This window comes from Manis javanica, chromosome 2 (assembly GCF_040802235.1).
Source record: "Manis javanica isolate MJ-LG chromosome 2, MJ_LKY, whole genome shotgun sequence".
Lineage (NCBI taxonomy): Eukaryota > Metazoa > Chordata > Mammalia > Pholidota > Manidae > Manis > Manis javanica.
Window position 1 is genome coordinate 156,835,615 of NC_133157.1, and position 21,823 is coordinate 156,857,437.

General features: G+C 33.6%; 1 protein-coding gene across 8 annotated transcripts in view; it reads left to right on the forward strand.

Annotated features, from left to right (window-relative positions):
* C2H8orf34 (chromosome 2 C8orf34 homolog) overlaps positions 1–21,823 on the forward strand; it is a 420,116-nt gene that overhangs the window by 311,248 nt on the left and 87,045 nt on the right. For all 8 annotated transcript variants that reach the window (XR_012128242.1, XM_073229640.1, XM_073229642.1 and 5 more), the window contains one exon: positions 6,103–6,179. Coding sequence is in view for 7 of the 8 variants with exons in the window: in XM_073229640.1 (XP_073085741.1) it covers positions 6,103–6,179 (77 nt within the window). In the remaining variant the exon portion in view is untranslated. The remainder of the gene's footprint in view (positions 1–6,102; positions 6,180–21,823) is intronic.

Sequence of the window (21,823 nt, forward strand, 5' to 3'; positions counted from 1 at the left end):
GAAATCAAATTAAGATCACAGAGAGATGATTTTTCACAACCCTTTATTTGGCATTAATTAAGAAATCTGGCAAAACCAAGTGCTGGTGAAGACAGAGATGAAAAGAAATTCATACACTATAGGGGTGGTATAAACAGTTTTGAAACAGTTTTTCATAATCTTAAAATCTTAAATATTTATATAATTTAAAGCCCTGAAATTCCCCTTCTAAGAAAACATCTTACAATAACAAGTCTCATATACCATGAAATATGAACAACTTGTTAGTATGCTGGTGGATAGGAAAATAGATACATTGTGGAATTGTTACATTATAGGAAACTAAGTGCATTTCAACTACACTCAAAAAATGAATGAAATTAGTGGTGTGCTGGTAAATGTTAACAATTGTTTCTTTAAAAAGGAAAGCCCTGATTTGTAGAGGTTGATGGTTTCTATGTTGTAAGTACTACCCCCATGGCTGATTTCAAGCAGTCAATCTGAAACAGCATTTGGGTCTCCCAGTCTGGTATGAACAGGTTGTAGCTCACAAATGAATAAATCTTAAAAGCATAATCGATCTAACAAAAGCAAGTCATAGAATGCCATTTTTTGGTGAAGCTCAAAACTAGCAAATCTAAGTAATATATTCTTTAGGAAAACATACATAAGTGATAAAACTATATTTATAGAAGGGAATGAAAGACTCAAAATGGTGGTTGTCTTATGGGGGTAGTAGAAGAAAAGAGATGGGTAAGGAAGGAGCTCACGGGTTTGTGCAAGTTCTAATTCTTAGGTGGTGGTTTGGGGTGTTTATCATTGTAGCTTAAATATAATATCTATATTTTATTATACATAATAACATGCATATTATTATAAGTATACTATGTATGTTTTATTATACATGTACTTTTTATATGTCAAATACTGAAAACATTATAAAAAAGCATTAAAAAATAAAGTGTTTTGGGAACAGAAACCAATGCCAGTATAGCACAATATGAATAAATGATAATAGTTTCTACATAACCCAAATCTCTTGTGGTACGAATGAGATGACACACTCTCATGATGGATCTTTAACACTGACAATAAACTTGAACGATGTGTCTGTCCCTAACAACACGGAGGCCCCAGCTGGCCATTTGTTGATACTCACTTAGCAGTCAGGCCTGCTTCTCCTCACTGGTGTTCTTGCCTGTCCACCTTTACTTGGCCGTTCTTCCCTGACTCCCAGTGAGTTCTTCCTCCTCCCTTCGCCTCTTCACATCCTGTGGCCAATATCAAGTGTCCTTGATGTCCAGCCCGCACCGTGGTTCTTTTTCTTCAGCCCCTAATTGTTCTTGAATTATTTCCTGTGTGTTTGTTGTTCTCACATCAATTGAATTACATGCTTCTGGAGGTCTTCTCATGTTCCTCATCATGCCCAATGTAAAACTAGACACAAAACATGTATTATTTAACTACTAGCCTGTTATTATTATTATTATTATTATTATTTTTTTAGGAGAGCAAGTGAGAGGCTTTTACTCTCAGTTCAAGCCTCAGTTCAAACAATCAGTTCAAATATGAATATTTGTTTGATTTTTATACTTGATTTATATGTGGATACCACATTTCTCTCTTTATTATTATTATTTTTAATAAAATGCTGAAGTGGTAGGTAGATGCAAGATAAAGTAAAAGGAAAGTAAGTGAGATAAAGTAAGAGGAAAGAGCTCCTGGCTCACAATAGGAAGGGACAAGAGAGTCCCTCTAGCCCATTATTTAAAAAAATTCTATCAAAACCACTCCTATCCACTAATCTACAGATATATATCCTTTAGTAATTACAATTATATAATAATTGAGTATCGTAAGGATTTCAATTTTGGGGGAAATTAAACAATGCTTCAGTGATTATGTTGTTGACTTACTTCCATCCACTGGGGAAAGATGTATTCATGAAGTTTAAGCTCCTTTCTTAAACTGTTATGTCCTGCATTCTTCACATTCAGATATTAGTACAGATCTTCCTTAACTTATGATGGAGTTATGTCACAGTAAATCCATCATACATTGAAAATATTGCAAGTCAAAAGTACATTTAATATACCCAACATATATCATAGCTCAGCCTAGTCTACCTTAAATGTGTTCAGAACACTTACAATAGCCTAAAATTGGGCAAAATCATTTTTAAAAAAGCCTATTTTATAATAAAGTATTGAATATCTCATGTAATTTATTAAATGACATTCTGAAAATGAAGAACAGAGTGGTTGAATGGGTATAGGACAGTTCTAGTATTGGTTGTTTAGTCTCATGATTACATGGCTGCCGGAGCTACAGCTCACTGCTGCTGCCCAACATCATGAGAGTATCATACTGCCTGTCACCAGCCCAGGGGAGGATCAAAATGCAAAATTTGAAGTAGAGTTTCCACTGAAGGCATATCACTTCACACCATCTAAAACTGAAAAATAAGTCAAAATATTTTAAATCAGGGTCTGTCAATAGACGACCTAATCAGCAAATTCCAAAATATGAGTTTCTGATTCAGTACCTTCCTTTCCAGTTAAGCTAGTCAAATCACTATATCCAGTAATTGAACATTATTGGCATTATTCAAAAGTTCTAATGTGGTTTTTATGTCAAGCGTGCATCTACATTGAGTTTGGCTTGGAACGTAAATATTTCTTTGATATGAAAAAAGTTGAATGAAAGTAAACATGTGATAAACTACAGATTTCTGAGTCCCTACCAGCATGTCCAATCAACCACAGAGGCTAAGTTTCTAGTTCAAGAGCTCCCAGATACCTTTGGATTTTGACAAAATGACTTTATCTTTCTTTTTTTTTTTTTAGATAATTATTTTTTATTGAAGGGTAGTTGACATACAGTATTACATTAGTTTCAGGTGTACAACACAGTGATTCAACACTTATATACATGATAATTCTAGGTATCAGCTATCACCATACCAAGTTGTTACAATATTTTGACTATATTCCTTATGCTATTACATCCCGGTTACTTATTTATTTTATAATTGAAAGTGTGTACTTTTTTTTTTTTTGTGAGGGCATCTCTCCTATTTATTGATCAAATGGTTGTTAACAACAATAAAATTCTGTATAGGGGAGTCAATACTCAATGCACAAGCCTAATTTTCATCAGTCTCCAATCTTCTGAAGCATAACGAACAAGTTCTTACATGGAGAACAAATTCTTACATAGTGAATAAGTTACATGGTGAACAGTACAAGGGCAGTCATCACAGAAACTTTTGGTTTTGATCATGCATTATGAACTATAAACAATCAGTTCAAATATGAATATTTGTTTGATTTTTATACTTGATTTATATGTGGATACCACATTTCTCTCTTTATTATTATTATTTTTAATAAAATGCTGAAGTGGTAGGTAGATGCAAGATAAGGTAGAAAACATAGTTTAGTGTTGTAAGAGAGCAAATGTAGATGATCAGGTGTGTGCCTGTAGACTATGTTAATCCAAGCTAGACAAGGGCAATAAAACATCCACGGATGCAGCAGATTTCTCTCAGAACAGGGGGGGAGAGGTTCTAAGCCTCACCTCTGTTGATCCCCAGTTTCTCACCTGATGGCCCCCCTGCGACTGTGCCTGTCTTAGGTTGTTCCTCCCTTGAGGAATTTTACCCGTCTCTGGCTAACCAGTCATCTTCCGGGGCTGACTTTATCTTTCTATGCTTCACTTTCTTCTCTAAAATGAGGAGACAAGATAAGTTCTCTAACATTTAACAAATTAAGAGACTCATTCTCCCACCCTGTGATTAAAATAAGCTCATTGCTTGTAATGTGAAAATCATTTATATTTATAAAATAAATTGCTCTGGAGTAGACAGAACAAAATAGCTGACACATATGTACTGACCGATTGTAGTTAATAAGCAGTGTACTGAGAACACTTAAAATAATGGAATATGCCCCTCTGAACATTAAATACCAAGGTTTTATTTTCATGATGTCTGTTGTCCCTACTAGTTTGTTAGATTGATATTCTATGATTGGATTTGGATTAATTAGAAGGGCCCTTTCAACTTAATTTCTAATGGGGTCAAGTATGTAAATTTGCAAGTAGTACTTCACAGTTGCCCCTCTATACTGAGCTGAGTGGACCTTACTATATTGTAGATCTCACTGGGTATGGTTGGTCCAGATGATTCAACCAGAACCAGAACAGAACAGAATGTAAAACAATAAAGTTACATGTATCTTCCTTTTATAAATGTTCCCTGAAAAAATAATACTGTAAAGGTATTCAAGCAAATTCCAAGAGAGAGTCATAGAAAATTATCTCAACTTATTTTGAAAACACCTAGTTGAGGGCCTGGCATATAGTATTTGTTGAATAAATAAATACACAAATAAATGGATGAATGAATTATTCATTCATAATGCATAAAAAATATCAAGCAGAATGACATCCACAAAAAAAAATAAACAAAAATACATGCATAAAAAAGTCAAGCAGAATGACAATACCTCTTTAAAACTACTAACTACTCCCTGAGAGGAGATTGATTAAGTCCTTATAGTAAGCATTCCTAACTTCAAAAATATCAGCAAACACACAAGTGGGTGTGCGCTCATCTTCTATATGTGAAATAACTTGCAAAATAATATAGAATAAAACATTCTCATATTATTTGTCAATATTCTACACAAATAAGAATTTCAGCACATAAATAAAACAGAAAAAATACTAAATGAATGCTAAAATCACATTAGTATTTGCTCACTGTTCTGTAGAATATAACTTATTCTTGGAGGATTTAAATTATGCTAACTTTTACATCCTAATTTTAAGAATATATCTGTTGTCATTCTTAAAACTGGGTTTTAGTAGATAGGGGTTCAAGTATTCACAAAAGAATTAATATTTTTCAATTTGGTATAATTATCATCTCTCCTGCTTTTATCAACAAAAATTTGCTTTTTAATGTCTGTGTTCTGTTTGGAAGGATCGTAGGTAAAATTTTTAAATTTATCTACAACTTGAGAGTATGTGTGATTCTCTCAAAGTTAGTTTTATCATGGAAAGACTTCTGTGTTATAAAATGAAGTCTACATCTAGATAAACTATGTGCTCTGAGATTTAGTAATTTTTCTTCTTGAAAGTAAAATTCTGAATTATCAGAGATAAGAGTCCCATGATTCAAGAGCTATGATTATAGATTTGCACTAAGCTTTCTATTGTCTCCCTGGTCTTGGGTGCCATTAAGGGTTTGAAGGAGGTAATGCTTTCATTTTCTTCCCAGAGTACACATTTTAAGTAACAGAAGTCTGTCTCTGTATGTATGTGAACCTGAAGGAAAGTCTTTGTTAAGGATCCATATGGCTTCTTCAAATATTAATAAATAGAAGAAATCAATTCAAAAAGTTTCCAGTTGCTTAAAATAACTTTCTCTTAACTGATTTTTTTAATTTGAAAAGGTGTTTAAACAGACTACTTCTAGATGCTCCATCTATCTGTCCTTATTGCAGAATTCTTTCTAACCCATAGAAACCCTTATTGTTATTATCAATTTAACTCTGTAGACATATGGAAAGGGTTGCCATCATTTTATTCACATATTTGAAAGTCCTTACCCACTCCTCAATCCATTCAGCTAAATAATTACAACTTCTTGCTTGATACATTAAAATGGAAAACCTATCACCATTTAATAATATGCACCTTTCTCTAGACTTTTCAGAATTTTCTATCCCACTTAAAAGGGAGAACACAAACTGGTTAAAAAAAGAGAGAGTTGTTGGATAAAACAAACATAAAATTACAAGACAGAAAAAAGGACTTTGAATATAAATTCTAAAATTCCAATAATATGCCAAAAGGATTGCTCTGACTAAAATAACTGGAGCTCCAGAACATTCTTGACTTCAAAGTGCCCTTCTATATTAGAATAATTTTAACATTTTCATACATTGTCTTTAACCTAAATAAATAACATTGTACACTCCATTATCACTTACAGACACTATGATTTCTCAACTACCAGTTTAGTCATTTTAATATCCTTCTCATAATAGGTTTATATACTAGAGAATTAGTAAGCTGTATGTCATTATAATTTATTCATTCTTCTGGTAAAAATAGATTCTTTACCTGGAACTGAAGAAGCATTAATGGAAGAGGGTGAAGAATTTGAGAAAGCATCTAAATTAACAGGACCTGTAAGTATAATTCATTTGCTTTTTAATCTCTAAAACTGATGTAAATCACTAATAGGAAAATCTGGAGGGAACTGAAAGGAATATGAAACAATATTCTTTGAAGAATGTTTTACTGTGTGCATCCAGTGCATTCCAAATAGTCCTGCAGAGTGCTTGTGTTAGTATGTGGCCATCAGGATTACAGGTATGCAGCAAAGTTTCACTAAACACTTTTCAGCTATCTGTGTAGAAGATTTGAATGGAGCAGTTTTTAAGTTCTGGTGCTAGTAACTGCTTGCTTATGCACATGAACATTCTGAAAGATTATGAGCCACCATGTTAAAACTTCAGTAAGTTTATACATATCATGATAAAAAAACAAATGTTATCCTGAAAATTTACATATAATTTAAGCATGATATTATTTGTTATGAAGTCCTTGTAATATTTTTGTTAAACTGTGTTTCTTCATTAGAGTATATTGGCAGAAAAATATTAGATTTAAGATTATCAGTGCAATATAATGTTAAAAGAATAAACACAGAGAAACTGAAATATACATGTAAATTCTGATATAAAGTTTGTCAAAGAATCTTACTTGGCATAAAAATGACTGTGCCATCTTGAACTATCCCAAACTTAATACTTAGCCTGGCTTTATGTACTACAAGCTTCTCTGTATTAGCTTACTGGGGCTGCTTAGGTGGCTTAAACAGCAGAAATTTGTCTCATGGTTCGTTTCATCTGGTTAGTTGTTTAGTTTCATCTGAAGCCTCTCTCCTTGGTCTGTAGATGGCCATCTTTTCCCCATGTCTTCACATCATCATCTATACATGGCTGTATTCTAATCTCCTCTTTTAATATGAACACCAGTCATGTTGGGTTAGGATCCATCCTAAATGATCTCATTAACTTAATTAGTTCTTTAAATTTATCTCCAAATATAGTCACTTTCTGAGGTACTGGAGGTTAAGACTTCAACATGTGAGTTTTGGGGGGACACAATTCAGCCCATAACACTCTCTGATGAGATTACATTATTTGGAACATTATTTGGATCACCGGATTTATTTGAGGGCACTGTATTTTCTAATGGATGTCATAATAAGATTAACTTAAAAATTACTGATGAATTTACTTTATCTGTTATCTGTCACTTTTTCATTAAAACTTTCTTGACCCTATTTAAAATTTTGAATTTCTCCTCATTTTTTTAAATATAGGTACTTATTATCTTCTACTACACCAAATAATGTATTTGTTTTGATTATTGTCTCTCTCCTTCCACATCGTATAAGGTCTATGAGGGCTAGAATTTTTGTGCTTTGTTTTTTTTCATATCTATTTCCCTAGAAGAGTGCCTGTACTTAATAGGCAACAGTACATATATGTCAAATGAATGACATCATCTAGCAATTATTTCTTACCATGAGAAGAAAAATATCATGTTCTTGTTATAAAATGTTAGAACCTTAGAACGAGCATGGTAGCCGTCTGGTTCTGACTTTCCCCTCCCATACCTCAGGATTCTGAGCTGCTATCCCTCTTTCTCCAATATATGGATATCCATTTTATAGATAAGGAAACAGAAGGCCAGAGAAGTGTGGTAACTAGACCAAGTTCCCAAGGCTAAAAGAGGGTTGAGATCAGGAGTTGAGCACCAAGTCAATGCCCTTCTCATACACACTCTTTGTATTTCTAGTGCTCTCCTATTTCTTTTATAAAGTTTCTTCCTCTTTGTTAGACATTTTCTTATATTCCTTATAACCACTTGTAACTACCTGTTGGTCTTACTTCAACTCCTGGGGTAATGGTCTGAGTCCAGTCCTTCCTCTTAATTGATTTCCAGATATTGGCCTGTCTCATCTGAGACTTTTTTCAACCAATTCCTACACTGTGTAGTTTTCAAACACTTCCATACCTCTGATGCTTTCTCTGATGGTGGTCTCATTTGCCAAGTTCCCTGTGAAGTGTGGGTTATGCCACAACCAAACCCAGGGTTCAAAATAATGTTCCCACATCAGAGGATATAATGCGGTATGTACTTGATATAAATGTCATTTTTGGATTATAATAACTTTTTTTAAAGGAACTTTCTGACATTTACTTCTGTATGCTTTCATAACCTCATGATGAAAAAAACCATTCAGGTTGTGATCATTTATCACTTCCTGCACATTTTTTTAATCATCTGTGAATGATTAAAAAAAGGCAATGTATTTCCCTCATATCTAAAAGGATGCCATTAGATTCTTTTTCTAGTCACTTTCTAAAGTCAAGATATATCCTCTCCATAGTATTTGGCTTACATAATAATACCTAATCACCCAAAGGCAGAAAAAAAGAAATTTACTTTTCTCGACTAACTTCTTTTGAGTGATTTCAAACTGACCTTTAGAGATTTTTTGCTTTTTTTTTCACAGCATTCACACAGTGCTTTCCTAATATAAAAATGTTCTCTAAGCTAATTTTACTTGTTTTCATTTATCATTCATTAGATTTTTGAATTCTTAAACATTCTACAGTTCTGTTTTATGTCAAATTATCCATTTAGTTCATTTTGGAAATATGTGGAATATAAGCAATACATGGATAAATTAATTTCAGAACCCTTATTATAATTTCTAAGTGGTGGCTATTTTTATTATAAAGAAAACATGGATTTTTAAAAAAATTGTCAGATTAATGATGTTTTAGATGCAATTTCCCTAAATATTTCTTAGGATGTATTTTTGGAAAATTAAAAAGGAAATTGTGGCTTCATCTACATATTAACAGGGAATTGGAACAAAACAGAACTTTTTTCTTTATTACTGTAAGAAATGCAAAATACTTCAAAGTACATTTTGAGTCACATCCTGCAAAAATATAAACATGCCACAAATGTTGAAAACCATTTATAGTAGTTTCAACACATGCTGTCTCTATTTGCTAACTTTCCATGTTGGGTATTGGATATTAATAAGTGGGTAACAGACTCTTGGAAACTTTTTTCCCCAGTGGTTTAATCTGTGTTTAACAGTTAGATTTACATTTTTATACTTCCCCAAATAAGCAAGTCGTTCTTTCGGGATTTTCTTTCCCGCCACCTCCTGTGTTTTGAAATGTCTGTTAGCACATCTGCATTTGTGAAGATAAAAACTGGGTTTGTCAGATAAATCCATTTATCAAAATGCACCAACAGGAAGGAAATCTTAGGAAGAAAAGACTAATCAGCAGATGTGGATTATGACTTTTTAGTTAATAATACAGTACATAAATTTTTTTAGATCAGTAATCCGTGAAGACTTAATATTGATCATTTTTTAATTTCACAATTCCTATAGCTGTCTTAGTCCCCAAAATTATATTTTGTTTTTAAAATACATGAGCATAATGGGAAGATAAAAAGATAATTAAGAAAGACATTTAACATTCAGTATCTTACTGACATTTTTTGTTCTCCTTTGTAAATCTTTTATTCATTTTATTGATTGGCCAATACTGACCACCACATCATAAGCTTGTTACGGAACCTGGACTGATCACCCACGGAAGAACCAAGCGGCACTCGGAGATCTTGGAGGGGGGGAGTTTTACTTCACACCGGCGGGCTCAGAGGAGAGTGATCTCCAAAGGTCTGAGTTCCGAGCACAGGCAGGGGGAACAGTTTATACTTTTCTCCTTCTGTACATGTGGCATTTTGGAGCGCGCAGCAAGCAGGGTGGAAGAAGAACCCGGAAGGGTCCTAAGTAGGGGGGCTGAGATTCTCCTGTTAGCCCTATCGGCCGTGTTGAAAATCTCATTTTCCTTATCAAGCTGACTCCAATAAGACTTATGTAACTGGTCATCATTTCTTAAAGTAGAAGAAAAATTAAAAGAAAGTGAAAGATTTTCTAAAATTTCTAGGAGTTACTAAAATATAAGTTGTATTTTTAGTACATTTTCCTTATGAAGAGTTTTACCTATTTGAGGAGATATGTAAAACTTACTAGGATGATAGTAGTTATAATAATGCTATCACGTATTTGTATAGAACTTTTTAATAGTTAAGCATTTTCACATAACATCAACAGTCTCTGAATTTTGCAAGTCCCATGACTTATCACTTATGCTTGACAGCCATCCTGTAAAAAAACTGTACTCTAAATTGTAGATGAGCATACGGAGCTTCCAAAAGGTCTGGGAATTTGTCCCGGGTCACATAGGTAGGGCAGAACTCAGTCATATTTCCCAGTGCCCAAACTCTTTTTCCCAGAACTTGTAGGGCCCATATAATTATTAAGGCACGAAGACCACTGTCAAATAGCACATACATATAGAAAGGATAAAAATTGGCCATTATCAGTAGTCAATATCAAAGATAGAATTATTCATTAGATCGGCTAGATAGTGAAAAAGTAGAAGTTTGAGGGACTGGATCATAGAACAGGTAGAATTTTATGAGAGGGAGGAATCAGTAGGTTTGGGGCATTAAAGACTACTCTTGTTTGGGTCCTTAGCAACTGGAGGAGTTGGAGAAACCAGGGCAACATGACAGGAAGGGGATCTTAAAATTAGAAGGAAAGTGAAATGGAAGATAATACATGTCTCAGAAATAATTCCTCAAATAAACTTGATCCAAAAGTGAAGCTCAGGTGATTCCAGAATCATCTTAATATGGAGTCTACTTAGCTGTATTAGAGGTAAATTTTGATTATTTTTAAGCTTGACTAAAAATATGTGCTTTGTTGATTAGTAAATTAACAAATCATTTTGTTTATTGGTGGTCCCACAAGCGGATGGTTTTCTTTTTGCACTCTTCACCCATGCTTTCTACTTCCTCTTACATGTATTAAGGAGTGGATCTGATTGTCTGAAGTTGGAATTTCCCACACATACCACATTTTCCCAAGATTCCATGAACATGAACGTTAAAACAATACATTTGGGTTAGATGCAAATATAACATGCTTTTGATACCAACTATAATATGAAAACATAAAGATAAACATTTATGTGCATATTTTCAGTAGCACATATGACTGAACTTCAAATTGAGAAAAGAGTTTTGACAGTTGTTCCCACATGAGTTCCTTTTTATTGGAAAGAAGTGAATTTTTTTGTTAATTCTTTAAAAATTTTCTGTAGCCAGTGAAGTCTACCTGTGTTTCTATCCCCAGTTCACTGTTAATTAGTACAGTGAATTCTCTTATAACAGGGTATCCGGGTGCTTTTGAAAATTATGTTAAAAGAGAAATTCCATTACACACAATGAGCACTGATTGCTGAAACTTAAGGGAAATTTTGCAATCTGATGAAATCATATGACTTTTTACAATATGCAGATTGCACAAATGCCCTTTATTCCTCTACTCTGAAACCCGCATACTACTTTCAAGCCAAATAGTGTGTGTTTCTGTTGGAGATTCACTCCTTTCATTCCATTTCTTCTTTCCCAGATCTTTACCTCTTTTCTCTAAGGCATGTCAAAAAAGACCTATGCACTTAAAAGATACAAAATTATGAAAGTATCGCTTATCTTGACAATAGCACAGAAAGAATTGTACCTATAGGTTTCCAGTATAAAATATGGCTATGAACTTTTAGTGGACCTTTAGACTATTTCATTAACTATGAATTGTGATTCCCCTGCGTTCTACTTCTTTTCTAACAATATTGTTCCATCCTACATACAACCCTCCCCTCATAAAAATTTTGTCTGATTCATCATCCTTACAACTTGACATTTTAGATGTATCCAATAAAACATCCAAATTCTTTTTCATACCCAAGTATAATTTTATGATAAGTAAATTGTTGGACCTATTTTAGAGCATTTACAATTTTATGTAAATTGATTTAAATAACTTAATAATGGAAGCAATGTTGAATGAATAGATTAATGAACAAGGTGCAGTTTTTCCTTGCAGTATGTATCTAGTGTGGAAAAATAGGTACACAACTAGCATTTATGAAATTAAGACTAAACATTTCCCAATTGTACTCTTGCAAAATGAAAAATAAATTAATGTTCATTATCATCTTGCCAAACAGAAGTAATAAATTATGGTGGATTTGTCTCTTAAAAGATAGTATTGACCAAGTGCTGGCAGCTATGTAGCAATGAATTGTCTGCTAAAGAAGAGCAATTGGTACAAATTTTGCTCAACCCTGAAGGTTTTTACTATTTCTTTTTCCTTTCACTTGTGAAATTTTGCTTAGCTTTTATCACTCATAGATCTGGGATTACAATAAAACTACTAAAAGCTAAGTACTATAGTGTGCAAGTTATCTAACTGATTTTGGAATCTGTTGGTATTTTTTTTTCCTTTTGACATTTTAGATTTGTTGATTTCTAATACATTGAGGATGCAAATATAATTTTTTCAAACTTTTATGAATTTTTAAAATATAACTTCTAAATGTAATACTGCATCAGAAAAAAAATGGCCTAAGATGATAAAGTATGACATAATAAATGTTAAACCATTGATTGTAGCTTTTGTAATTAATCAGTCTCCTTACATAATTTCACTGATTCCCCATTAGTAAAAATAATGAAATTATTTCTTGGGATTAGTTAAATTCTGCATTTTATTGCTAAGATAATTAGGAGAAAGAGTGGCCTAATATGCATTGATGTAGAACAAGAACAATTGATTTCTAAGCAAATAATATCCAAGAGGATATATGACAGCATGCTGTTAGTGTCCTGAGATTCCAACTAATGATGAGTCTATTAGTTCTTATTTATATAATGGGCAAAAGAGAAATGTATTTTGATGTTTTTAGTATTTTGACATTATTGCTAAATCTTTATTAAGATGATTGCTAGAACAAATTTCATTTGATTGGCATATAAATAGACTGAAGAGGAAGAAAAACAAGATGAGTTATGTTTATGTAGTGAGGTAAAAACCCTGTATGTACTCTGAATATGAGCTATGCAAGGTATGTGCTGGAATGGCCTTTTTGTATGTGAAACACATTAAGTTAATACAGGCATACCTTGATTTATTGAACTTAGCTTTATTGCACTTTGCAGATATTGCACTTCTTACAAAGTAAAGGTGTGTGGCTATTCGGTGTCATTTGATCACTTCATGTCACAATTTGGTACTTTTCACAATATTTTGAGCTTTCTTATTATTATCGTATTTATTATAATGACCATTGGCATTACTATTGTAATTGTGGTGCTATGAACCACACCCATACAAGATGGTGAACTTAATGAATAAATGTTATATGTGTCCCTGAGACACATCAATATTAAAATTAGGCCAATTAATAATCCTACAATGGCCTATAAGGGTTCAGGATAAAGGAAGAGTCACATGTCTCTCACTGTAAATTAGAAGATAGAAATATTAACCTTAGTGAGGATGGCATGTTGGAAGCTGTGGAAGGCTGAAAGCTAGACCTCTTGTGCCAAAGTTAACCAAGTTGTAAATGTAAAGGAAAAGTTCTTGAAGGGGATTAAAAGTGCTACCCCAGTGAACACACTGATAATAAGAAAGGGAAACAGTCTTACTGATTAGATGGAGGAAGTCTCAGTGGTCTGGATAGAAGATCAAAGCAATCACAATATTCCCTTAAACCAAAACCTAATCTGGAGCAAAACTCTAAATCTCTTCAATTCTGTGAAGGCTAAGAGAGCTGAAGAAGCTGAAGAAGAAACATTTGAAGCTAAAAGAGGAACCAGGAGGTTTGAGGAAAGAAGCCATTGTTCAAAAGATCAAAGTGCAAAGGGAAGCAACAAGTGGGGTTGGAGAAGCTGCCGCAAGTTATCCAGAAGATTTAACTAAGATCATTAATAAAGTTGGCTACACTGAACAACAGATTTTCAATATAGATTAAAAAAAAAAAAGCCTTCTATTGGAGGATAAGGACATCTGTGACTTCGAAAGCTAAAGAGGAGGAAACAATTCCTGGTTTCAAATCTTCAAAAGCAGGCTGCTTTTCTGGTTAGGGGCTGATGCAGTCAGTGACTTCAAGTTAAGCCAATGCTCATTTACCATTAGGAAAATCCTAGTGCTCTTAAGAACTATGCTAAATCTACTCTGTGCTCTCTAAATGGAAAACAAAGCCTGAATGACAGAACATCTATTTATAATATGGTTTACTGAATATTTTAAGCCACTGTTGGGACCTACTGCTTGGAAAAAAAGGATTCCTTTAAAAATGCTACTGCTCATTGCCAGTACACTTGGCCACTCAAGTGCCCTGATGAAGGTGTACAGTGAGAGTAATGCTGTTGCTCATGCCTGCTCACACATCCATCCTGGAGCCCATGGACTAGAGTCATTTCAACTTTCGTCTTATTTTTGAAGAAATACATTTTGTAAGGCACTAGTTGCGATAGATAGTTACTCTTCTGATGGATCTGAGAAAAATCTATTCAAAACCTTCTGCAAAGGATTTCTCATTCTAGATGCCATTGAGAACATTTACAATTCATGGGAAGAGATCAAAATATCAACATTAACAGAAATTTAGAAGAAGTTGATTCCAACCCTCATGGATGACTTTGAGGGGTTCAGTATTTCATGGAGGAAGTAACTGTAGATGTGATGAAAATAGAAAACTGGAATTTGAAGTGGAGCCTGAAGGTGTGACTGAGTTGCTGCATCTCATGGTACAACTTGGACAGATGAGGCATTGCTTTTTATGGATGAGCAAAGAAAATGCTTTCTTGAAATGGAATCTACACCTGGTGAAGTGGCTGTTAAGACTGTTGACATACAACAAAGGATTTAGAATATAACATAAACTTAGTTGTTAAAGCAGTGGCAGGGTTTGAGAGAACTGACTCCAATTTTGAAAGAAGTTCTGCTGTAGGTAAAATGCTATTAAATAGCATTGCATGGTACAGAGAAATTTGTGAAAGGAAGCGTCAATCAACGTGGCAAACTTCATGCTGTCTTACTGTAAGGAACTGCCACAGCCATTCCATCCTTCAGCAGCCACCACCCTGATCAGTCAGCAGCCACAAGACTGAGGCAAGACCCTCAACCAGCAAAATTATTAGAATTTACTGAAAGCTTAGATGATGGTTAGCACTTTTTATATTTTTTAGTTAAGGTATGGACATCACTTTTTTAGACGTAATGCTATCACATTCTTAATAGACTACAGTATGTGTAAACCTAACTTTTTCATTGACTGGGACACCAAAAAAAATCATATGCTCTTTATTGCAATAGTCTGGAAGCAAACCAGCTTCTCTTTGAAATATGCCCATATTCAGTCACTTAGTGGGCAGGAAAATCATTAAGATCCCTACAAAGAAAAGGTTTTCCTTTACATGTTCAACTTCTTCAGCTATGAAAACTATAGATTACATAAAAATGATTGGACACAATGTGCTTTCCTACTGAAACTTAATCACTTTGGGCTTCCTTTCTCCCTCAACCATATTCATTTAACCATGATAGCTTTTTTTGCCTATTATAAGAAGTGGTCACATATAAAGTTTGAGTCTCAGATATGTACTGACTCCAACTGGAAAAATATTATGTTTCTGCTATTATGTCGACTAACATGTTGTATATTAAAAGAACATTGGGAAAAAATTTTTTGTAGGAACTATGTTAGCAAAGTTGCTATATTGAATAACCATCCCTTTTTAAGATACTGAATTCTCTTTTCCTCTTTTCCATGCATCATAGATTTTAAAAGAGATTTCCAAATGTTAATAAAATATATATTTCATTATCAATGTTAGACTTGTAAGACATTTAAAAATCTAGTTTGGTATAACTTCCTATTATTTCTGTTACAGTTTTTAAAATTTCAATTAAAAATATTTTTGTTATAAATATAATAGTATTTATTGTAAAATTTTTGGAAAATTCAGTGAAAAATATAACTTAAAAACCAAAAATCATAACACAGAAAGATGAATTTCCACATTTTGTTTTATTTTTCCAGTGTTTTTATGCATGTGTTTCTGTAAATATGTCATATCCTAAATCAAATTGTGGACTATAGTCCATAAGCAACTTTATATTCTGCTTCACTTTACATAACATAATAACTGTAGCCTCACATAAAATCATCTGTAAACCTAATTTTAATGCTTGCATATTATTATAGCCTTACCTGTTTTAGTATCTGTTAAACCAAATATCCTCCTAACTTTTTAAAGTTTTTAAAAACTTGTAGTGTCAAACCATAATACAGAGTTGTTATATTTGAATTAGTTAGATTTTAAGTTGTGTGTTCACAACTAGCTTGTCCCAGACTAATGATGGTCATAAATTGATTACAGATGTGTTGGGATCAGGCATTCCAAGCCTCCCGGAAACTGGGGTCCTGTTCTGGTGTAAACAGTCTATTCCAGGCCCTGCTGCATGTTGTACAAATATTTTTTTCTATGTTTGTTTTGATATGAAAAGGCCTGGGAAACCTGGTGTAGGTTGCTTCTGAGATTTTGGCCTTAGAAGTACTACTTTGGAGACAAACCATGCACAAAATCATCATTAGTGTCTCAGTGTTTTCCTCAGGCTGGATTCCTAAGGGTCAAAGAGTACAAACCATTTTAAAGTTCTTGATACATGCTCAAAAAAGTCCAGGTGCCACTTTGACCAGGAATTTCCCAAATCCTTTCCAGCATTAAGTATTCTCAAAATGCATAAATGAACAAAAAATTCACAAAATTAATGGATCATACTGATAAATGTAAAATGGAATACTTTTCTCCTTCAAGTTGAGTTCCTTTATTTACAAGTAAATTTCTTTGATTGTGAACAAAGAATTAATTAAATTAATGAACAATTTTTATGTGTATTTATTAGACTCATGTATTTCTGTTTTTTTATGAGTTCTTTCTTTGTCATCAGCCATATTTCTTTTGGGGTATTTTTTTTCTATTGACTTGTTAGTATTCATTATGCATCAAAAACAATTACTTGTTCCATTTTCTATTTGTGGTAAATACTTTTAGTAATTTTCTTTGACCTTTTAATGTGGCTTATGATTTTTAAAAATTTTTTTGAAACTATACATTTCTTTTTCTAAACTCTTTCATTCCTTTTAGGTAGAGCTTTACCTTCCCAATATTTAGATAAGTATTTACCTTAAAGTTCTTTACATTTTCCCTTTAAATTATTCACTAATTTTGAGTTTATTTTGTGGTTATTTGAGTCAAGGAATTAACTTAATATATTCTCAAATAAATTTTGTCACTGTCATTTGTTTTTGAGAACCCATTGTTTTGAGAATTTTGAGAACATTCTTTTAGTGTGAATTTTTCTTTCCATCTTAATTTATTAGGTATAATAATGTCAAAACTAATGTTTATTTAATATTAATTTTTGTCAGGTACTTTACAGACATTATCTCTTATTCTTTGCCAACAGTTCTCAATCATTACCTAACTTATAGATGAGGGCACTGAGATTTAGGGAGATAGGATAACTTGCATTGGGTCCCTCAAATTCTAAGCCAAGGAGCCAGGAATGCACTTACCCCAAGTGGCTCAAATCCAGGGTCAGCTCACAAAACCAACCTACTATTTGGGCACTGGAGAGTTCACCTCCATTGATTTGTGTATTATTTTTGTTTTAGTTATTGTAGCTTTAAATGTTTTAATACAAGTAAAATCCTCCCTTTTATTCTTCATTTACAAAATCAAAGAATTTAACTTTCATACAATAACTAGCTGCTCTTTATCACACCCTGAAAACTGACTTCTGGTATGATTTTGTTTAAATATAAGTTTAACATTTTGATCTTTTGAAAGAAGCTTGGTATATCATCATTTGCCAGAATATAGGAACCTACTCATCAGTTTCACAAGTGATTTAGTTTGCTTATATAAAAAGCATTTCACCTAGTGATTTTTACAGAGTTTCTGAACAAAGCTTCAATATTCACAAGAATCTTATAAATTAGAAACAGAATTGTTATCTTAACTTTTAGTTATTTTGTTAAGTGTATTGTGACATCTTGGTTAAGAAATAAATACAAGCTTCTTGAGAAAAAGAGAAGCTGAATAATATTTAAGTAATATCTCTCTGGGATGTCACAACTATAAAAATTATTCGTATTTCTTAAGAACCATGAATCAGATGCCGGTGTTTATTTTGCTTAAATTTGAATTTCTGGAACTTTGTCGTTTCCTTTTTAGGTTTCACTGATGCTTTTTATCGGGAAAGTATTTGCATTTCAATAGCAAGAGAGTCGGCTTGTCACAAAAGTGGAGGACAAGCCATTTAGGGTGCCAGGCCTTCCTGCTTGAGATTCACTGCTGTTGCTATTGATAGATGTGTGCAAGGGGAAATGTGCTGAGAATGACTGGCAACTCTCAGACTAGATTCCCCTGGAGAGCAGGGACCCTGCCTGTAACCCTGTGAAATGCTTTAAGTTTACCTACAAGAGTGAACTTATTCAAAATTGTATGAGCACACTGTAAAGTAATTTGTTTATCTTTACTTTTAGATTAAGAAACTAAGTCTAAGGAAGTTAAGTACACAACTGGAGGTGCAGTTGGAACTGATAAAGATTGAATGTTTGTGTCCCCTCAGAATTCATAGGTTGAGACCTATTCCTCTAATTCCTCATATGTTGGTGTTTGGAGGCAGAGCCTTTGGGAGGTGATTAGGTCACAAAGGTAGAGCCTTCATAAAGCGATTAAGGACCTTATAAAAGAGAGTCCAGAGTTCCCTTGCCCCTTTTGCCAACCGAGGACACAAGAAGACAGCCCGCAGCGAACCAGGAAGGGGGCCAAACGGGACAACACACAGAATGTGCAGGCGCCAGGATCATTGACTTGCCACAGCCTCTAGAACTGTGAGAAATTTCTGTGTTCTTAAGTCACCCAATCTATGATATTTTATTTAAGAAGCCTGAACAAAATAAGAGAGAACCCAGGTTTGTCATACGTCAGAGCCGCAGTTGCTCACTCTGTGGCGCTGCTGGGGATTCAAGTCATCGCTTTTCCTCCTGAGATTGGAGGGCGCGGAACGTGCACTTCCACCTCAGGGGGGGCGCCACTTTAGGTCCTGCTCCCCTTCAACTGGAGCAGTTCTGTGTTACCTGTCTTCAGGTGTAAGATTGGTTCGAAAATAAAAATTGTCCTGCTATAGACAAAGATTGAGAATTACTGTTCAGATTATTCATAAATTTGAGTATGTCTTCTATTTTCTTAAAGACCACTTACATTAACATATAGCACTCTGTTCCTTTTGCATCATGTAAATGTTTTGTCTTTTTCACTGAACACATTTAGGGCCCAGGATTGAGAGAATTACAAAAACTATATCTTCACAAGAAAATTTACGTTAGAGATCTTGCATGCCTTTAAGGTCCTAGAAATCATATTTGGTTTGGTCAAGTAACAAATAAAAATAATTACATTAAACAAAAGAATATTAAACTTTTTTCAGACTGATACAATTAGATACAGGAGGCTACAGTTAAAATTTCTTATTCTTAAAATTGTTTGCAAGTATGTCCAATATAATTCAGACCTTATAGATTTAATAAGTATTTGACTGCATTTTTTAATCACTCCTCAACTTGAGGGCGAGAAAAGAAATAAAATCCCATAAATGCAGTAAGTCATGAATAAATGAAAATTGTTAGAAATTTCTAAGGAAATATTTTATAATCTGGGACTGACCCTAGCCAAGCATATCACTTTCACTTGTAATGGACATTAAATTTTAACTATATTACTCCTCATCCAAATTTGCCAAATACCAAATTTCCACTTCTCTTTTTGTGAGACTACTTAATTATTTAAATCTGTCCTGGGAGGCTGATTCTGGAGAATGGAGTTAGCTCATGACCATCAACTCAACAGCACCTCTGTAACATTTGGGAAAACCTTATTCCACTCTCGACTGCTTTTCTGTCAGACATCAGAAGACAAATGGTCTCCATTTCTTAAACTAGTGACTTTTTCATAAAGCTATTGACATAAAAGGAAAGCAAAGAAACTTACTAAATAATCTTTTGTATATTACAAATTCAAGCATAATACTCATTTTATCTGTCGTTTTCAGTCTTTTCTCAGTCATGTTGCGCAAATGTCAAATAGTCAACTTTTGATGTGTTTTCACACAGTAAAAGAAACCAGCAAGGCAAACTTTTTGCACATGGTTGTAGCTGAGTTTCAGAAATCAATAACATTTATATGTACATTTCAGTTTAAAAATGTTCTTACATTTTTCTAACTATCCTGGAAATAGGTACTGCTGTTATCCTCATTTTAAAGATGTTTAAGGAAACTAAGAGAATAAGTTGCCCCAAACCGCAAAGAACTAGAATTGCTTTAGGCTTGTTCTGAATGTCCTTTAAAATTTTAGCAAATAGATGGCAGTGTAGCTTGCAAAATAATCAACCAAATTATTTTACTGGAGTTTGATAGGAGTCCGGAGTTGTCCATGATATGTACTCTTTGTTTGTCAACATTAAGATATTTTTACCAATAATATAATAAAGTAGAAAATAAAATTTCTATCATGAGTCATATTCATCTCAGGATATTCACAGTACCCAGCACAGCGCCAGGAGAAGGAGATGCTCAATTAATGCTTGTTGGATTGAATAAAGAAAGAGGAGAAATCACTCCAAGAATATTTGGGTGTTTTTTATTCATTAGCCACCTTTTCCAAAGGCCTATCATCCTAAATAGAATATAAGGGTACACTTCAAACATAGTAACTATTTTAACTTCACTTAAAGCCACAGCTTTTCTGTCTGGAGGACCTCTCAGATTGTTGGAGCCTGTTGCTCAGGCTGAAATGAAGGTTGTAAAATGATGTACTGAATAATTTCCATTTTGTGGCCTTTAATTTCTTTGACATTTCTCCTCTTATCTAAATAACAGTACCTCCTAATCAGATGTTTGATTATGATGTGATATTATCATGGTGGTTATTATGTCAGTATAATTACAGGTAATGGAGTTGTGTTCAGATTGACACTAGAACCAGTTGTCTTAGGACCTCTAAGACATATCCTTCCTGTTAAAAGAGGCTTGCAAAGTTCTTAAATTAGAGTCCCCTTAAAAGTCTTCTTTTGAACTCTTATCCTATGAAAAATAAAATACCTCATGTTTTCAACCTCTTTGTTGCCTGCATTTTCTGTCCTTAGTGGAGAGCTAATACAGATGGTTCCCTGCTTAGGATGGTTCAATTTAAGATTTATCGACTTTACTATGGTGCAAAAGTGATATGCATTCAGTAGAAACCATACTTTGAATTTCAAACTGTGATCTTCTCCTGGGCTAGTGATACATGGTATGATGCTGTCTTGTGGTGCTGGACAGGGGAAGCCAGCTCCCAGTCAACCATGCAGTCAGGAGGCTGAACCACTGATAGACCTGTCCTGTACCCATTCAATAAATCACTTGAGATATTTGAGACTTTTTTGTGAAATAGGCTCTGTGTCAAATAATGTGGCCCAATTGAAGGCTAATGTAAGTGTTTTGAGAACTTTTAAATTAGGCCAGGTTAAAACTATGATGTTTGGTAGATTAGGTGTATTAAATGTATTTTTGACTTAATGATATTTTCAATTTATGATGGGTTTGTCAAGACATAACTCCATTGTAAGTTGAGAAAGATCTTTACTCAGAAATTTCTTCGCTTGCCCTTTTATGCAAATACTTATTGTTTTCTCATACCAGTTATAAGAGGCAATATTGTGTTTATCCTAGTTCCCCATTGCAAGTTAGTGACTATTCATTTTCA